The sequence below is a fragment of the Ochotona curzoniae genome, unplaced genomic scaffold (assembly GCF_017591425.1).
Source record: "Ochotona curzoniae isolate NIBS_2020 unplaced genomic scaffold, NIBS_Ocur_1.0 scaffold_3223, whole genome shotgun sequence".
NCBI classification, from domain to species: Eukaryota; Metazoa; Chordata; class Mammalia; order Lagomorpha; family Ochotonidae; genus Ochotona; species Ochotona curzoniae.
In genome coordinates, this window is record NW_024467108.1 from 14,339,286 (window position 1) to 14,356,921 (window position 17,636).

At 36.8% G+C, this 17,636-nt stretch overlaps 1 protein-coding gene across 2 annotated transcripts in view; it reads left to right on the forward strand.

Annotated features, from left to right (window-relative positions):
• Positions 1-17,636, forward strand: part of TMEM135 (transmembrane protein 135) — a 203,989-nt gene that overhangs the window by 162,553 nt on the left and 23,800 nt on the right. For both annotated transcript variants that reach the window (XM_040964366.1, XM_040964365.1), the window contains one exon: positions 12,789-12,830. In XM_040964366.1, coding sequence (XP_040820300.1) covers positions 12,789-12,830 — 42 coding nt within the window. The remainder of the gene's footprint in view (positions 1-12,788; positions 12,831-17,636) is intronic.

Genomic DNA, 17,636 nt, shown 5'->3' on the forward strand with positions numbered 1-17,636 from the left:
TTCAGCCCAACATCCTGATATTAAGGAAGAATAAGCAGGACATTTATAGAATTAGTTTTAAATGAACTGATTTCTGAAGAACTCCTTTTCTTCTTCTACAGAGTTGTAAGAGGTATCGGTTTTAGAACAAATAACCTTTTCTTTATTTTTTACTTTATTTAAATAATGAATGTTTGTGAAGCCCTAGTCTCAATGTTTAGGTACCTTCAGTTTTTTTTTTAATTAACAAAAAATAAAGCATGTGAAATGTTATTATCATCTCGAGCAATATTGTTTCAAATAAAAAATATAAGGATATTGTTTCCTTCTATTCTGTATTGTTATCCTTTGTGTTTCACAAACTATCTTCTTGGAATTTTGCCTCTGAAGCTTGAATGCAGAGCAAGACATGGCATCAAGTCAAATGTAAATTCCTATATTCAAGTACTAGCAACCATTACAAGTTTCTTGAGACCTTAGCCGTTCTATTAGAAATTTGGCTGATGGACAATCAAATGTTCCAGGCAATGGCACTTAACTAACTTTGATGACATTAACGTTTGATAAACTATTGCCAAAAATATAACACGACATCACTTTATCTATTTGGAATTTGTCGGCAAGATGCTGAAAACTTAAAATATAGCCCACACAAGTGAACTTGTTGGAAAACAAAGGACATTTTTTTTAGCAAGTTAGAGTTTCAGTTAAAGAAAAACCAAAATGAGTCTGGATTTTAATGTTTTCCTCTCATTTTTTACCCCTCCCAAGCTAAAGGGGATACTTAATCATGCAGTATTGAAAAAAAATATTTCTCTGCATTTTAAAGTAAGCATTTCTTTTGATTCGGCAGCACTTCAATTTGTAATGTGCAATAGGAAAATGTAAAATTAATATATTATGATATGAATGCTAGTTAGGGTTATATATAAGGATGGAACTAACATATATGATTGAACTCTTTAAAATGTATACATGCACAGTTCTACCCAACTTTAAAAGGAATTCAAGGGTGGGCTTTGTGGTGCCCAGTTGAGCTCTTCTTGGGAGCCGGACAGCCCATTACTGAGTGCTAAAGATCAAGTCCCTCTCCTGCTTCCTATCTCACTTCCTACCAATGTCTGTGCTAGGAGGCCGCAGATGAAGAATGAAGTACCTGTGGCCCTGTCACCCTCTTGGTAGCCCTGTTCAGATTTCCTAGCTCATGACTAAGGCCGAGCTTAACCTCTCCTCTCTTGTATCTAGTACATGAAATTTTTAAAGAATCTTTTTTTTCCCCCTGAATTCTGCTTTTCAAATAAATAAAAACTGTAAAGGAATACAATCTCAAAAGATATGTATGAATATAAATATACTCTTCAAATCTAAAGGTATTCTGAAAGTTTATAAAAGGCAACTTCAAGCAATTTGGGGGAAAATGACACTGAGAGATATGTAGTTTGATGGAAATTCCTAGTACGTATTTTCCATGACTATTTTCCATGATTTATTTTATTTTGATTTGAAAAGGCAGGTTTACACAGACAAGGAGAAACACAGAGAAAATTCTTCCATCTGCTGGCCCACTCCCCAAATAAAGAGTGTGTATGTGTGTGTAATGGAAAGTTCTCATTTTCTATTAACTCAATTTTTATGAGTGTTTTTAAGTCCCTTCATAAACTTCTACATATATGCATGTGTATATCTAAGCATTTATAACATCTTTTTAGCTTCCTAAAATTAAAAATTATTTCTTAATGTAGTCTTATTCAATATTTCAGCTTTTGAGCTTTTGGAAAAAGAATATGATGCACAGTTTTAATCTATAACAATTGGAGATATAACTGTGTACTTTACACTCTTGTTATTTGCTATACTTCATTCTGTGGAACTCAAATGATTTCCAGCTAAAAGAAATCTTATTCAAGGAGGAGGAACTGTTCCTTTCTCTTTTATTTGTAAAGCATCAGTGCCACATGAATGACTGATATCTACAAAATGCCTTGCAGATGTCTTTACTTTTTTACTGTAACTCCCTATTTGCAATACTAATAGGCATCTTTGAAAATATATGGGCCTTACAGTTGTGAATGACTTTTTAAAAAGAGTTTATATGATTTTTATTTGAAAAGGCAGATTTACAGAGAGAAGGAGAGTCAGAGAGAAAAGTCCTCCATCCGCTGGTCCACTCGCCAGATGAACACAATGGCTGGAGTTGAGCTGATTCAAAGCCGGAAACCAGCATCCTGTTTCTGGCCTCAGGGAGCTGGATCAGAAGTGGAGAAGCTGGGTCTTGAACTAGTACCCACATGGAATGATGGTGCTGCAGGCAAAGCTTAGCCTGTTATGCCATGCCAACCCCCATGGATGACTTTTCATTTCTTCCTGCTCTTCATTTGGGCAGGCAAAATAGCCTAAAATGTTTTATTTATTTATGTTTTGCTTTATTTGAATTCAAAGAGTGAATAAAGAAAGTAAAAAAGAGAGAAGGATGATGGAAAGAAGAACAAAAAAGAAATAAAGGATAGAGGACTGGATGGATTGATGGAAGGAAGGACATATAGAAGGGAGAGAGAAAGATCTTTATCCAATGTCTTATTCTCCAAATGTTATAACTGCCTGTAACAGCCAGCTGAGCCAAACCAATGCCAAAAGACCAGAACTCAATTTGTATCTGACACATGGGTGTCAGGGTTCTAGATATTTGTGCCATCCACTACTTCCATAGTGTTCATTTGCACAAACTTAGATGTAAGTAAAGGACTTGAGCCACTTTGAATTGAGATCAGGTATCCCAATGTGATATCCTAACCATTGGTGCTAATGCCCTGGTTTTCATTTTAAAGATAAAAGTGGTATGGCTATTTTCATGTAATATGGATTCTCTTCCGAGTGTGCCATGCGGGTGCAGAGTCCCAACGCCTTTGGCTGTCCTCTACTGCTTTCCCAGGTCACAAGCAGGGAGCTGGATGGGAAGCAGGACAGCTGGGTTTAGAACCAGCACCCGTATATGATCCCAGCACATGAAAGACAAGGACTTTAGCCACGAGGCTCTCGTGCCAGGCCCTAAAATACGCCTTTTTAATATTAAATTACTGATATTTTTCACTTGTTATTACAGCAGCCAGGATTACTTATCTGACCTATACTTTACTATTTTATCTGGATATTATTTTAAAAATATTTAGTTGTATTAAAAAAAAAGATTACTTGATTTATTTGGAAGTTAGAGTTAAATAGAGAACAGAAGAGAGACAGTTCTTCCAACTGTTGATTCACTCCCCAAATAGCCACAAAGACAAAGCTGCTCCATACCAAAGCCAAGTGTCTTAACTATTTCCAGATCTCCAACATGGGTGTGGAGTCCGAGCACTTAAACCATCTTCCATTGCCCTCTGAGGCAGAGCAACAGAGAACTGGATCAAAAGAGAAATAGGTGGGTCTTAAACCAGCATCCACATGGGATACTTCAAATCAGCACCCACATGGGATGCTGGTGTCACAATGGCAGCTTTACCAGCTACACCGACTCCATGGTTTACTTTTAAGGTTAAGAACAACGTAAGTTTTTAGATGATTCTTAGATGACTTTAACATATGTTACTTGCTACTCTTAGCTTGTTATCTATAAAATTTAAATACATATTATTACATAAGAGTATATTTTAAAAATAAACGATTGCATGAGATCCACAAAAGCTCTTGAAAGCTGCACTTGGCATGTCTTTGTTCTTGTGGATCTGGGGTTATGTCGTATCTCTGGGAAGTTGGCCCGTTTTTGTTCAGACTCATTTTTGTCACGGCCTGTCATATAGCAGTCTTTTTTGAGCAGGTCCCGTTACAACTATGATAAAGTCAAATGTCCATAATATCTAGTGTTACCTTTTTCTAAGTCGTTAGTATATATTTTCCTTCCTTGCATTCTAACCTTACATTTTCCTCTTTATAGTGTTTCAGATGTTCTCTTTTTTCTTGACAGTCTTTATGACATCAAAGCAAGGGTTAAGTGCTCTTGGTTTATGCTCTTACAGCACTATGAACTCTGTATTAATTGCTTTTTATAACAAACTAGAATTATGTGCTTGACTGTACACCCTTCTGGGTTGTGAGTTCGTGAAGGACAGGACCAAGGATATGTCCAGTAATTGCCCAGTACATAGTCAACTCTTAGTTACTATTGCAAAATATTTAACTACATGAGTGAGTGAATGAGTGAATGATGAAGGATGAACGAACGTGGATCTTCCATCCTCTAATTTATTCTTCAGGTAGCCACTATGGCCGGAGCTGAGCTGATACGAAGCCAGGAGCCAGGAGCTTCCTCTGGGTCTCCCACATGGGTGCAGGGTCCCAAGGCTTAGGGCCGTTTTTGATTTCCCAGGCCAAGAGTAGGAGCTGGATGGGAAATGGTGCCACTGGGACACGAATTGGTGCCCATATGGGTTCCTGATGCTTGCAAGGTGAGGACTTCAGCCGCTTGGCTGCAGCACCAGGGCCAACAAGTCTATTTCTAAAGGTAGTACCAGGTCTTTAACATTGTGTTTAAACTGAAAGGTTGAAGAGATTATTGTGAAAGAAACTGACTAATGCATTATTTTAGAAAGAAAAGGAAACAGCAGTTTTGTTTCTTTAAAAAATAAATTTTGTTGTTTTCATTGCAGGCAGGTTTACAGAGAGGACAGAGGGAAAGATCTTCATCCACTGGTTCACTCCCCAAATGGCACAGTGACCTGAGCTAAACTGATCTGAAGCCAGAAGCCAGGAGCCTCTTCCAGGTCTCCTACATTAATACAGGGTCCCAAGGACCTGGGCCATCCTCTACTGCTTTCCCAAGCCATTAGCAGGGAGCTGGATGGGAAGTAAAGCAGCTGGGACATGGGCTGGTGCCCATATGAGATGCCAGTACTTGGAGGTGGAGGACTAAATTTTTTAAGGATCAAAATATTCTAGAAAGCCTCAATTAATTATAATAATACTTTCAAAAGCTTCAAAATATTTTTATCTATTACTTGAAAATGCATTTTTGTTTTAGATTTGAAATTTGATACTAAAGAAGTATAAATTTATGAAGAATATCCTGAAGCTATAGTTTGAAATAGTTTGCTGACTATGAAAGCTAGTTGTCATATTAATTTGACATATATGTCAACATGCATTTGAAAATAAATTCTTATTCAAAGATTCTATTTAATTGAAAACATTTGTTTTCATATTTTCAGAATCACTTTGGAAGGGGAAAATGTAAATATTTGCCAATCTTTAGGTGTTTAAAAAAGAGATTAGTTCATTATTGTAGATATTGTAGATGTAGTTTTGTTTAATGGACTTAGTTTTTGTGCCTAGCAATGCGATAATTTTAAGCTACTTGTTAAGTTATTCCTTGGATTTACATGAAACACCATTTTTATCTTAATACAGCCATTTACTTGGGAACCACAAATAAGCCTTTCAATTTAGGTTTAATGAAGCCACAGTGGGCTCTATTTTAAAGTTTGACTAATACTGTTATAAGTTTATTTGGATGGGTTTGCTGTTTGTGCTGTGGGTTAAGCTGCATCTCATATTTAGTGTTAGTTTAAGTCCTAGCTATTCAGTTTCTGGCCTATCTTCCTACTAATATGGCTTGGGAATGCAGGGGATGATGGCAAGAACTATTGAGCTATGGGAAGCCACGTGGGAATTCCTGGCTCCTGGCTTTAACCTGGCTCTGACCTGGCTGTTGTAGCCATTTAGGGCATGAAACATCTTTATCTGTCTCTCTTCCTCTTTCTCTGTTACTCCACCTTCAAATAAATAAATAAATAAATAGCCTTCCTAAAAACAAGTTCATTTGAAGAGGGCAGTTTATCATAATTGGCATTTCTGTTAGAAACAATGTGAAAATAGTTCTTGATTTCTTAGCAAATCAAGGCATCTTGGAGTATGGCCCTCATTGTATGAATTTTAAAGCAAAACTGGAACCCTCTTTAAGTCTAAAGAGAAATTGGATGCTATTGGAGTTTTTACTGAAGTTTGAGTCCAACTGTTTCCAATTTATATTTGGGACACTTCAGAAGAAAAAGTGCATAACAATCATCTGGGGGGTGCAGCAGTCACACTTGATTATGTCTGACTGTTTCAGCAACTTTTCCTGGGATCCTGAGGACGAGCCTGGCGGCCTGGGTCCATTCTGTGTGAACTAAGTGTACTGTCAACTGTGTATTGGAAGAAGTAGTCCTAGTGCATTGGGAAAATTTACATTTAAAAAAAGCCTATTGAAAATTATTTTGAAGATACAATAAAGATGCATTGGGAAAATAATTTCTCAATTTGTTGCTATTCCAAATTCAGATTTTTTACATGCAATGTCTTTATTTGGAAAGCAGAGAGAGGCTGGGAGGAGTAGGAATTGGGATGGAGAAAAGCAGAGAGAGGGGGAAAGATTTTCCATCCACTGCTCCACAGGATCCAGGGTGGGCCTTGCTGAAACCAGAACTCCAACTAGCTGTCACCTGTGGGTGGTTGGGGTACAAGCACCTGCACCCGCATTAGCCATCTTCCCCAGTGCATTAGCAGGGAGCTGGATTAGAAGCAAGACAGCCAGGATTTGGACCATGTCTTCCATGCGGCGTGCTGGCCTCCCACCAAGTCACAATAAGAACACAGCATTAACTATTCTGCTTTCTCATATTAAGTGCTAGATGGAGGCTGAACCTGCACTCTTGATCTGTTTTATTATTCAAACAAGACATAAGACAACGACCCTGATTTATGTATGTGATCAGTGGAATGTGTTTGAAGCGCAAATTCTGAATAATAAATTGTAAAAGTTGATAAAAACCCACTGGAGCACATGCATGTTATGAGAACAATGAAAAATTTCATAACAAGGCAAAAATAACCACCTACAATTAATACCATCTCGATCTTTTCTTGGTATTCTTACAACAAGCTTATAAATAAGAACTACGATTGTTGATCAAGTCTCAAATACTAAACCAAACTTAGTGTTAAGATGTGAGTTGTATGCTTGAAAATGGGCTAGGAAAGTTGGTAAAAAGCTAATTTTTTATACGGGTGTTTTAAAACATTAGAAGCTTAAGTGAAAAGCCATCTACCTAAGACTAGACATTCTTTTTAAAATGTGGAAAATTATGAGTTGGGATTATAAAGATTTAAATAGATGCTCTTCTTCTGTTTAGACTTTCAAAATAAAAATTTTAATTGTATTCTCTCCAGATACATTTCTGCTTTTAAAAGCAATGATACCATAATTAGACAAATAAAACATTTGAAGATTTAACTATTGTCTGTTTATTAAAAATCACCCACATGACTAGGAAGTATGAAAAGGTAAAATTCACTGCAAATATAATTAGAGTTGTAGGTCATCAAATTTTATGTTCATGCCAACTAGTTGGATTTTGTTAAATACTTCACAACTATTTGAAATGATAGGTGACTGGAGCAGAAAGTATCAAATTTCCTCTGAATATCGTTATCAATAAGTAATGATATTTACCTTGGAATTTAATTTAATTAGGATTAATAACAATTCTGAAACCTTAGAAATGGGTTATTAGAAGAAAACCTGCAGGAAAATGAGTGCTATTGGAAGTCACAGCTGTATCAATTTTTTTCCAAATACAGTTTGCTAGCGACACCTGCTGGTGTAATATTCTAATAGCAACTAAGCAATCTACTTTCTGGGAACATTTGAAAAATTGTATTACATTTCTTATTACTATAAAGACAACAGATATATATTCCATGGTTACAGCTTGAAGATAACCATACTACCTTCTATCTGTCTTTCCCTTCAACCCCCCTTTTTCTTTAATTTTTTAAATATACTTCTAATCCATTCTGTAATCACAGGCTTATTCACCCCTAGTCATAATATTCAGTAAGAAGAAAGGAGGAAGATAGCAATTCCACAGTCGACCAAAAAGGCCTAAAACTAACAGTCACATCTCAACTGAGTCTCTTAGAAGTGACTGGTGGGAATTGGGATGAAGGGAAAAGTCTGTATTTACACTTCTAATTGAAAAATTAAAATTTCATTAGCATTATTTAGTCTGATAACTTTGCTATACTTTCCTGTTCATAGTATTTATTTCTAATCTGAATTGCTGCACTAAGATGTGTATTAACTGAATTGTTTGAAAATTTCTTTTTTTTTTTTTTTGGTAGGGTCCTTTTATATTATACTTTACCATTAACTTGGCAAAAGTGAGATTCGGTAAATATTAATTGAATTAGAATAATTACTTTATGTTACATAGAAGAAATAGGTTTAAAGAGTTAAGTGTATTATATTTATGTCTGCTTAAGATATTGGAGAATAATTAGGCAATTTTTTTTCTGTAGAAGAGGTTTTCTATGTTAGTAATTATAAAGGAATAAAATATATTGATTCCTTAAATATATTCCTTATTTATGTATATTTTCTATATGATTATATGTAGTGTCTTGGAATTAAATACTGCATTTAAGGGGCAGCCACTGTGGCGTAGCATGGAAAGCTTCCACCTGTGGTGCTGACATCCTCTGTGGTCAATGGTTCAGTACCCCATTCTAGCACTTCTGATCCAGCTCCCTACTAATTTGCCTGAGAAGGCAGAGGAAGATGGCCCAAGTGTTTGGACTGCTCTATACATGTGGAATAACTCGGTGAATTTCCTGACTCAGGGCTTCAGCCTAGCTCAGCCCTAGCTGTTGTAGCCATTTGGGGACTTTATTAGCAAATGAAAGATTTTCTATCTTTTTTACACAGAGAGGTCTTTCTTCCATGTGCTGGTTCACTCCCCGTGTGGTCTCAGGAGGCCCAGTAAAGCTGATTTGAAGCTGGGGGTCATTAGCTTCTTCCAGGTCTTCCACATGGAAATAGGAGCCCAAGGATATGGGTCATCCTCTGCAGCTTTCCCAGGCCACATGCAGGCCACTGCTTTGAAAGTGGAACAGCCCTGACATGAGCTGGTGCCCATCTGGGGTGCTGGTGCTACCGGATAAAGGATTAGCTGGTTGCAACATTATGCCAGCCGCAATAAATATATCTTTTTAAAATAAAAAATTAAATATTATATTTGATTGATTCATAACTCCTCCTGATCCTCAGAGTTGTGTAATGAGATGCTTGCTTTCTTGGCATTTCCTCTTAATTAGCTAACATGCATCTAAAACTTAGCATATCTGAAGTGAAACTCGGTTTTTGTCCTTGGACATGTTTCTCAGCATTCCTCACATTAGTGATTATATTGTCTTCACATTTGATCAAACCAAACATACTTTATAGTAATTTGTTAGTTCTCTTTTACTCTACTTTCAATTGTCAGGAAATTCTACCAGCTCTTCTTTGAAATATACTTAAAATCTCGCACATCTGACAGTATGGTTTACGTGACCATAGTTACATCTGTGACCTAGCTAGCCTAAGAGCTGCCGATTTTGCCCTCCTGTGGTCTGTTCCCACCCCACAGCTACAGTGATGCTTTTAAATGTAAGGACAGATCTTGTTATTCCTTTGTGGAGAATCTGCCCGGATCCTTACGTTGCCTAAAGAGCTGTGTGAAGTCTGCACCTTTCCTTCCCTGTGTTCCTGTGACGGCATTTCTGGCTGCCTCCCTCCTGTGTCTGTGGTCTGTTTGCTGTCCTTGCAGATCACAGAGACTCTTCATCCTGGACTTTGTGCTTGTTCTCCTTTAGCTTGACATTCTTTCCTTGATGCCTGAAAGATTTTGATCAGATTAGTAGATTTTACTGTTTCAGAGACACCATTGTTGGCATACTGTTTAATGTGATGGAAACGGATTTCTTGGCCGTTTTTTACTATCATCTTGCAAGTTTTTTTTTTTTGCCATAACTGTTATCAACATATACCATGTCTACTTTTGAATGTCTCTCCTTACTGGAAAGTCGGTTGGGTGAAAGCAGGGATTCTTGACTGATTGCTACAACATCCTTAGAACCTAAACCAGTGCTTCTGTCTGGTAGGCCCTCGGTTACTGTTTGTCGAATAAGTCACTGAGCCTTCATTTGTGACTTAGCTTACATTGTAGTAACTCAATCCATAGAGAAGTCAGATCTCTTCTAATGGAGTCTGCTTTGCTTAAATTTTTATGTTTACGTCATTCCTTCTACATTTAGCACGCATTACTGTAGTGTTTCATATTTAGGATAATACTCAGACAATGTCCGTGGCGCCAGATGCAGAGCCATATTACTATGTTGATGATTCTTTTTATGAGAATAATTACTTTTTTGTTCTTTTGACATGTACATCTGACTCTCAATTACACTAACAAACCTTATACACATGAATGGAAAGAAGAATAGCCCCTTTTGTATCCACTCTAAGAATTTATCAATATCAAGTGCTTCCACAGAGCTCTGCTGAAAAGACCAACTTCCCTCATAATGAAATTGCAAATTCATTTGTATGTGCTTTTATATGTGAAAGCCACTTTTTGAGTTTGGATCTGTAATTGCATTTATTGTTAAGTGCACAAATAGGCAATCCTGACTAGACCAAGTTGTCAGAGTTCTTTATCTATTGAAATATTGCACAAAGATACATTGCTGTTTTTCAACATGAATTCACTAAAGCCAAAATTTTATACGTATATATACGTATATACACATATGTATACATATACATATATAAAACTTATATATGTATAAATCTTTCAAGTCCACTGCTTTTTCTCTTACACTCAGTAGATCTGCAGCTTGCTTCCTCACCAGATTTGAGCTTGTAAATTACTTCACACTTTCTTTAGGTGGAAAAAGAGTAATTTAAGAATTTTAGCGCTATACTTTTCGCATGAACTTTTATTACTTTACATATGAATTATTTTGCATTTACTACCCTGTACAGTAGATGATTATATAAAATATTAGCTAAATTCTTTGGTTCCATATCTCTCTTTCAATAGTAGATCACATGCCTTAATTGAAATGATTTCTTGAGTGTTGTAAAATATCTTTGTGCATATAGATCAAAAACTTTCCAATAAAGCAATATATTTAGATTAATTTGGCTTATCACATTTTGAGCATTTCCTTTGCAACCTTTTTAAAAATTTTTTTAAATGTATGTTTATTGGAAAATTAGATATACAGAGAGAAAGATCTTGCATCCCTATGATTCACTCCCCAAGCCACAACAGCCTGAACTGAGCAGATACTAACCCAGGAGCCTCTTCCGGGTCTCTCACGCAGGTGCAGGGTCCAAGGCTTTGGGCCTTGACTGCTTTCTCATGCCACAAGCAGGAAGCTGGATGGGAAGCAGGGCTGCCAGGATACAAACTAGCATGCGTATGGGATCCTGGCGTGTGTGCGGCAAGAACTTTAGCCTCTAGGCTACCACGCTGAGCCCTCTTTGTGACCTTTTCAATGTCCAGTTCTAAATATTAGCATATATTAGATCATCATTGTGTCACCAGCTTTAATAAATTTATAAAATTGATTCTACTAATAAATACCCTAAAGCTCTTTATGTAATGTATTCTTACCTATAAAGGAAGACCAGAGGCACAGCACGGCATTAGAGTAATGTAAGACCGCTGTAGTGATGTCTTAAGTTTAGCATCTTGTTTTGATGTTTTTTTTTTTAAAGATTTATTTTTATTATTTTTTATTGGAAAGGCGGATATACAGAGAGGAGATACAGAGAGGAAGATCTTCCGTCCGATGATTCACTCCCCAAGTGAGCCGCAACAGCCGATACTATGCCGATCCAAAGCCAGGAGCCTCTTCTGGGTCTCCCACGCGGGTGCAGGGTCCCAAAGCTTTGGGCTGTCCTCGACTGCTTTCCCAGGCCACAGGCAGGGAGCTGGAAGGGAAGCGGGGCCACTGGGATTAGAACCGGCGCCCATATGGGATCCTGGGCGTGCAAGGCGAGGACTTAACCACTTGCGCCACCGCGCCGGGCCCTTGTTTTGATGTTTTTGTGCATGTGAGAATCTTTTTTCTCTAATCATCGTATATTTTGAATCTTGCTCAATAAAAGATGGTATAATTTTGGGAAGATGGAAGAAAACTTTTACTTTTCAGGTCAAAATCCTCTCTCCCTCTCTGTCCCTTATTTCTGGTTGTTAATTTTATGTCGTCCACAGTGTGTGTGTGTGTGTGTGTGTGTGTGTGTGTGTGTGTGTGTGTGTGTGTGTAATAGAGAGTAAGGAAAAATCCGTCCACAGAGTTGTAATATAATTAAATGAGGCACTGCATCCAAAGACCCAAACCAGTACTCAGCGATAGTTAGCACTCATTGGTACTGTTTGGAATTCTCTTTCTGATCTCTCCCACCTTTCACCCCAACCATTTCCCCCAGTCTCCTGTGATGGAGGTTAATCAGAAGTTAAAGCTGTCAAATTCAACTTGAAGACTTTCTGTGCTTGCCAGTACATTCCTTTGCACTCCCTGAATTAGTAAGTAGCAGCCAGGACCTCAACTTGACTAACTGTAATACCTAAGCAGGTGTATATCACATTTTTCACAGCAAAATTGCTCCCTGAGAGATTGATTAGAGTGAAGAATGTTCCATGCCCAGACCTCGTTTTAAGTCCTCAGAAAATGTACTTAAGTCTCTTTCAGCAACCAGAGCTAAGAATGACATCCTCAGTTATTTTACTATTACATAGGAAAACATTATCATTGTTATTCATTTTGTGTGTGGTGGCTCTTCATTGCTTGTTGCTTATCTGTTTGGTAAGATTCCAATGGTTCTTCTAAGAAATAAGAATGTAACCTCTTAAACGTAATTCTTTGGAAAACCATTTATAATAGCTTTTTAAGGTTCTACTCTATTTCTCACAACGTGCTATTTTATAACTAAATTTTAATTGCTTTAGGTGCAAAGATGGCTTGAAAGGATTTGCGTTTTCTGCACTTAGGTAAGTAATATTTATGTTTCAGAGACAATTTATGTTAACCTTTTTTTAAAGGAACACCATTATATGTAATTACTTAATTACAATAAATGTTTTTTAACCCAATTTTTAAGTTGCAGGTGATTTTAGAAGTCTCAGAAGTATTCCAAAGCCTTTGCCTATGGTTAATCAAAAGTGTGATTTATCAGATTTCCCCCCTAAAACTCAGTCAACTATTACTTTTGGTGCCTATTATATGCCTCAAACTGTCGAATATTAGAAAAGAAATGACACATTTTCTTCCCTAAGCTTGGAAACTGAATTTTATATGAACAATGACTGAAAAACTAAGTATTTGATTATGCGATAGGTTTCTGTAGGAGAGAACTCACATTGTCTGACACTTGCTAGGTTTTAAGCATTGGCAGCCTCCCCCTTTTTCCCACCAAATAAGCAATCTCTTTACACACGGAGTAGTACTTACCATGTACTATACAAATTTTCGTGAGCATTAGTATTATATTTTAATAGTCAGCTAAGAGCTTTCACATAGTTTTAAAATCAAATTTTTCTGAGAATTAATGAGGTAGGTATTTTTAACCCATGTGGAACATAATAAAATTGAAACTTGATAACATGATAAAATCAACTTCATGTTAAAATCATGTGATGAAATCAACTTCACTTGAGTAACAATATGTGATGTGACATGATAAACTCAACTTCACGTGAGTAGCTGTACATATTGAATCCACACCCATATCATTCCTGTTTAGATCATAATCATTGACTATTTTATCTTTTTCAAGTGCATATGCTAGGTGTTTAGTGAAGGTGAGTTGTGGCTTGGTATATATTGGGGAGAAAAATCAAGGTAGACTTTAAATGCTAGAAGTTTTTATTCTTAGGATCCAATGTGTCAGTTCCTTCACTGCCAGCCTGAACAGTGTGCAGTAGAATATTGCATTGCACAGAGAAAGCAGTTGGGAAATGTTGGCCTGTTACTAATTTTACAAGTGATATACCTTAAATGGCACATGAATCATGTAGGCACAGAGAAATAAAGAGCGCTCTTCGTGGAAATGAATATTATTGAAAGGATAAAAATATTTTAATTGGAAATGTTAGGCAGGAGTGAGAATATTTAATTACTATAAGTTTATATTAAGGAATATGTAGATTTTAAAAAATAAGTAGGGAAGAGCCAGATGATGAAAGACCTAGAAAAAAGGGCAAATATGAGTTGTGGTAAGGTAGGCTACCTGGGAGTCACTAAAGGTTTTTGAGAAGGGGAGCTGATAGCATTTCAGAAAGATCAGGCTAGCCATGGTGTTTAGGATACTGAAAAAGAGGCAGAACGTAAAAAGAGGAGATACTAAGAACTGGAGTTTGGGTGACAGTGAGTGGGATAAAGAAAAGACAAGTTAGATTCAATGATGGAAGAAAATAAAGATCCGGTGACTGATGCTTTGCTTCTTTCCTCTCCATCTCTCTGTTAATCCCAGCCAAGTTTTGAAGAAACTAAAGATGTGAAAGAAATGTTTGTTAACAGAAAATCTAATGCTATACAAGAAAACTGGTTTGGGAGGGAGCAAATGCAGTTCCCTGTGTGATTAAGAATATCGTTGACTGTGGAAAATGTATGGTAGTAATGTCATAATATGTAATACTACATCTTTGTCTTGTAGTTTTCGTTAATAGATCGTGAAATTTACAGGCCGTAGTGTCTGCTGCTTATTGGCTATGCAGCATTAAGCTGAAGGGTAGTAAGCACTGGTAGTTACTGGTTCTCATAAAGAGGAGAAGAAAACCTTGAAAACCTTGTCCTTTTTTTTTCTACATATCATTGTAGGCTCTAAGACTACTTTTAAAAATTGAATATATATCATATTTATTTTGTCTCCTCTTAAAGCACACTTGTAATAAAGGGGCCACTTGTGCTATTAGTACCTAAACATTTTATTTGTATTATAGGAAAATATTTATTGTTGGTATTCTTGTTTTAAAAAGAAAGTGGTTAAATATTAAGAGTTGTCTTGTTTTTATATTGTACATCACCTACTAAACAGATTTTAATTTATTTCAGATCTCCTCTATTTTAAATTGATCAATCTCAAAGCTACCAGTACTCGGAAAAATATTACTAGAAGCCAAATAAATTTTATTGTTAAGTTTCATTGTCAGAAAATGTTATGGTTTGTGGATTTTGTAGGTTCCAAAAAGTACTTGACATGACATTCAGATTCTTCCTTTTAACATTCCTGACCAATTTCTGTTACAGACATAAGCTATATACATTTATAATGTGACAAAAGTATAACATTTAGAGGCTTGCACTGTGGCATAGTAGGTAAAACATTCCCTGTGAATCTAAGCATCCCATATGGATGCTGACTTGTATCTTGGCTATTCTACTTCCAATCCAGCTCCATGGTAATGGCCTGGGAAAAATAACAGAAGATTGCCCATGTGCTTGGGCCATGCCGCACATGGGGTATCTGGATGAAGCCCGTGACTTCTGCCTTTGACTTGTCACCTCTGGCTAATACGAGTGGATGATCTCTCTTTCTCTCTCAAGATTGTTGTCTTCCAAATAAGTAAATAAATTGGTATTAAAAAAAATAACATTTAATCTCAATGACAAGATGAAAAGGAAAGAGATGTGCTTATTATAGCCCAGTTTAACTTTATTTCTGTCAGTATTTAACTTCATTTTGGAAAAGTTAATTAGTACCTGATCTAACTGAAGATGATATAAATGAATGCAATTGTAAAAGAGCTTAAAGGGAATAACTTACAAAGATAATTATGCTGTCATAAAAATATGCACTGTCTACTTTGAGGAAGCCTGTCCTTTATTCACAAGGCATCATTATCTATAGAGTATCCCAGTTTTATGTGTCCCAATTGGAAAGAGAGTAAAAGATTTAGAATATTGAACCTTACTTCAGTTCAGCACCTGGTTTTTAAAATATCCCCCACATGGGTAAGATAGTATGGGGCCTACAAAGATGAACAGAGTTCATTCAGTATATGTTTAGTATGCTTTTACTTTGCTCCAAGTCTTATAGTAAGTACTGAAAATGCATAAGTGTGTAAGTCAGATACAATTTCCTCACAGAGCATGTGATCCAGTAAGGAAGAAAATTTTAATTATAATTTTACCAAATATTACAAGGGGGAAATGTAGTTTATCTCAAGAATGTATTTCAGAAGATGAAACTTCAGTCTGGAGTAAAGGCAGAGAAAGTAGGAAAATTCCTGAGCTCCAGAGTTACATACACAATAGGAAAGACAAAATTCTGTGAGAAAATAGATTTTGTAAAATGATTTGTGTATTGGTATAGTTAGAAGGAAAGACAGAGATCTGCTGGTTCACTCTCCAGTTGGTTGCACTGGCCAAAGCTGTGTTGTGATGAAACCAGCAGCCAGGAGTATCATCCAGGTCTCTCGTGCATGCAGGGGCCCAAGCACTTGAGCAGTTGTCTCCTGCTTTCCCAAATGGGGTTAGCAGGAAATTGGTTCGGCAGTGGGACACTCAAGACTCCTACATGTGCTTATGTGGGATGCTGACATTGCAGGCATCAGCTTAACTCTGTATGCCACAATTCTGACTCCAAGGAGAATTGAGGTTAAGTGCTATGACTCCACCCGCACCCATGAAGGGATAAGGAGTGAGGGGGGAAGAAGAACCTGTTAGGATGGATTTTAGGGAGTGTTTTGTGCAGTGGTTTATCAGCTCCTTGGGAGGCCCACATCACAAATTAGAATGTGCCTGGTTCAATTCGTGGCTCTGCTTCTGATTCTAGATCTGGCTACTGTACATGCTAGGAATGAGAAGGTTGACTGAATTACTTGGGTGCATGCCATCTATGTGAGCAACCCACGTTGAGATTCTGTCTCCCAACTTTGACCTGGGCTAATTTTGGCTGTTAAGATCCTTTGGAGAATGAATCAGCAAGTGGAAGATTCTTTTCCTTTCCTTCATTCCCTTTCAAATAAAACTAAAATACTTTTAAAAAAAGAAAATAAATTTTTATGAAACTTAAAATTTTAATAAAGAGGGAGATTTTAAAATCTAGGTAAGAAGAACAGCAAAGAAGCATGGGCTTATTTGTAGAATGGTGATTAATTCAGTTAGCTATAATATGACAGCATCTCTTGTAACAAGCATCTGCTCTGATCAGGTTTTCATTCAAGCTTGTTTGTATTTGACTCAGTAGTAAGTGAAGACCAGTGAAATTCTTTGAGGATGGAAGTAGCACATTCTGACCTGCACTTTAGGAAGTATAGGTAGATGTCTGTAGATGATTGGAAAATCATCTGTGTAAACAAATAATAGGAGAAGTCATTGACATCAAGCCAGAATTGGAGTTGGAAAGTATACCAAGCCTCCGTTCATGTACTTTCAAACTTAGAAGTGTGCATAGCTCAATTATTAAGAAATCAAGATTTAAAGTTAAACATTTCTGGGTTGAAATAATTGCTGATATTTACTGCTGTGGACAGATACTTACTGATGCTGAGATTCATGGCAATTAACCTATGGCATTGCCATGAGCTTTAATTAACTTTATGCTTGTAAGAAAAACTTGGTTGATGCTGCACCTGTCACCTAGGAAGTGCTCCAAAAGTGCCAGTTTTTGTTTTAATTAGCATGTATTAATTAGATACTTTCTATGTACCAGACGCTATGCTAAGTTCTGGGATGTAACAGCAAATAAGACACAGTTTTCATTGGAAAAACATTAACTACCAAAATGATGTGTATAGTTCTGTGGATTCCCTGGACTGTACACAGAGGTATGACCTCTAACTCATCCTGGCTTG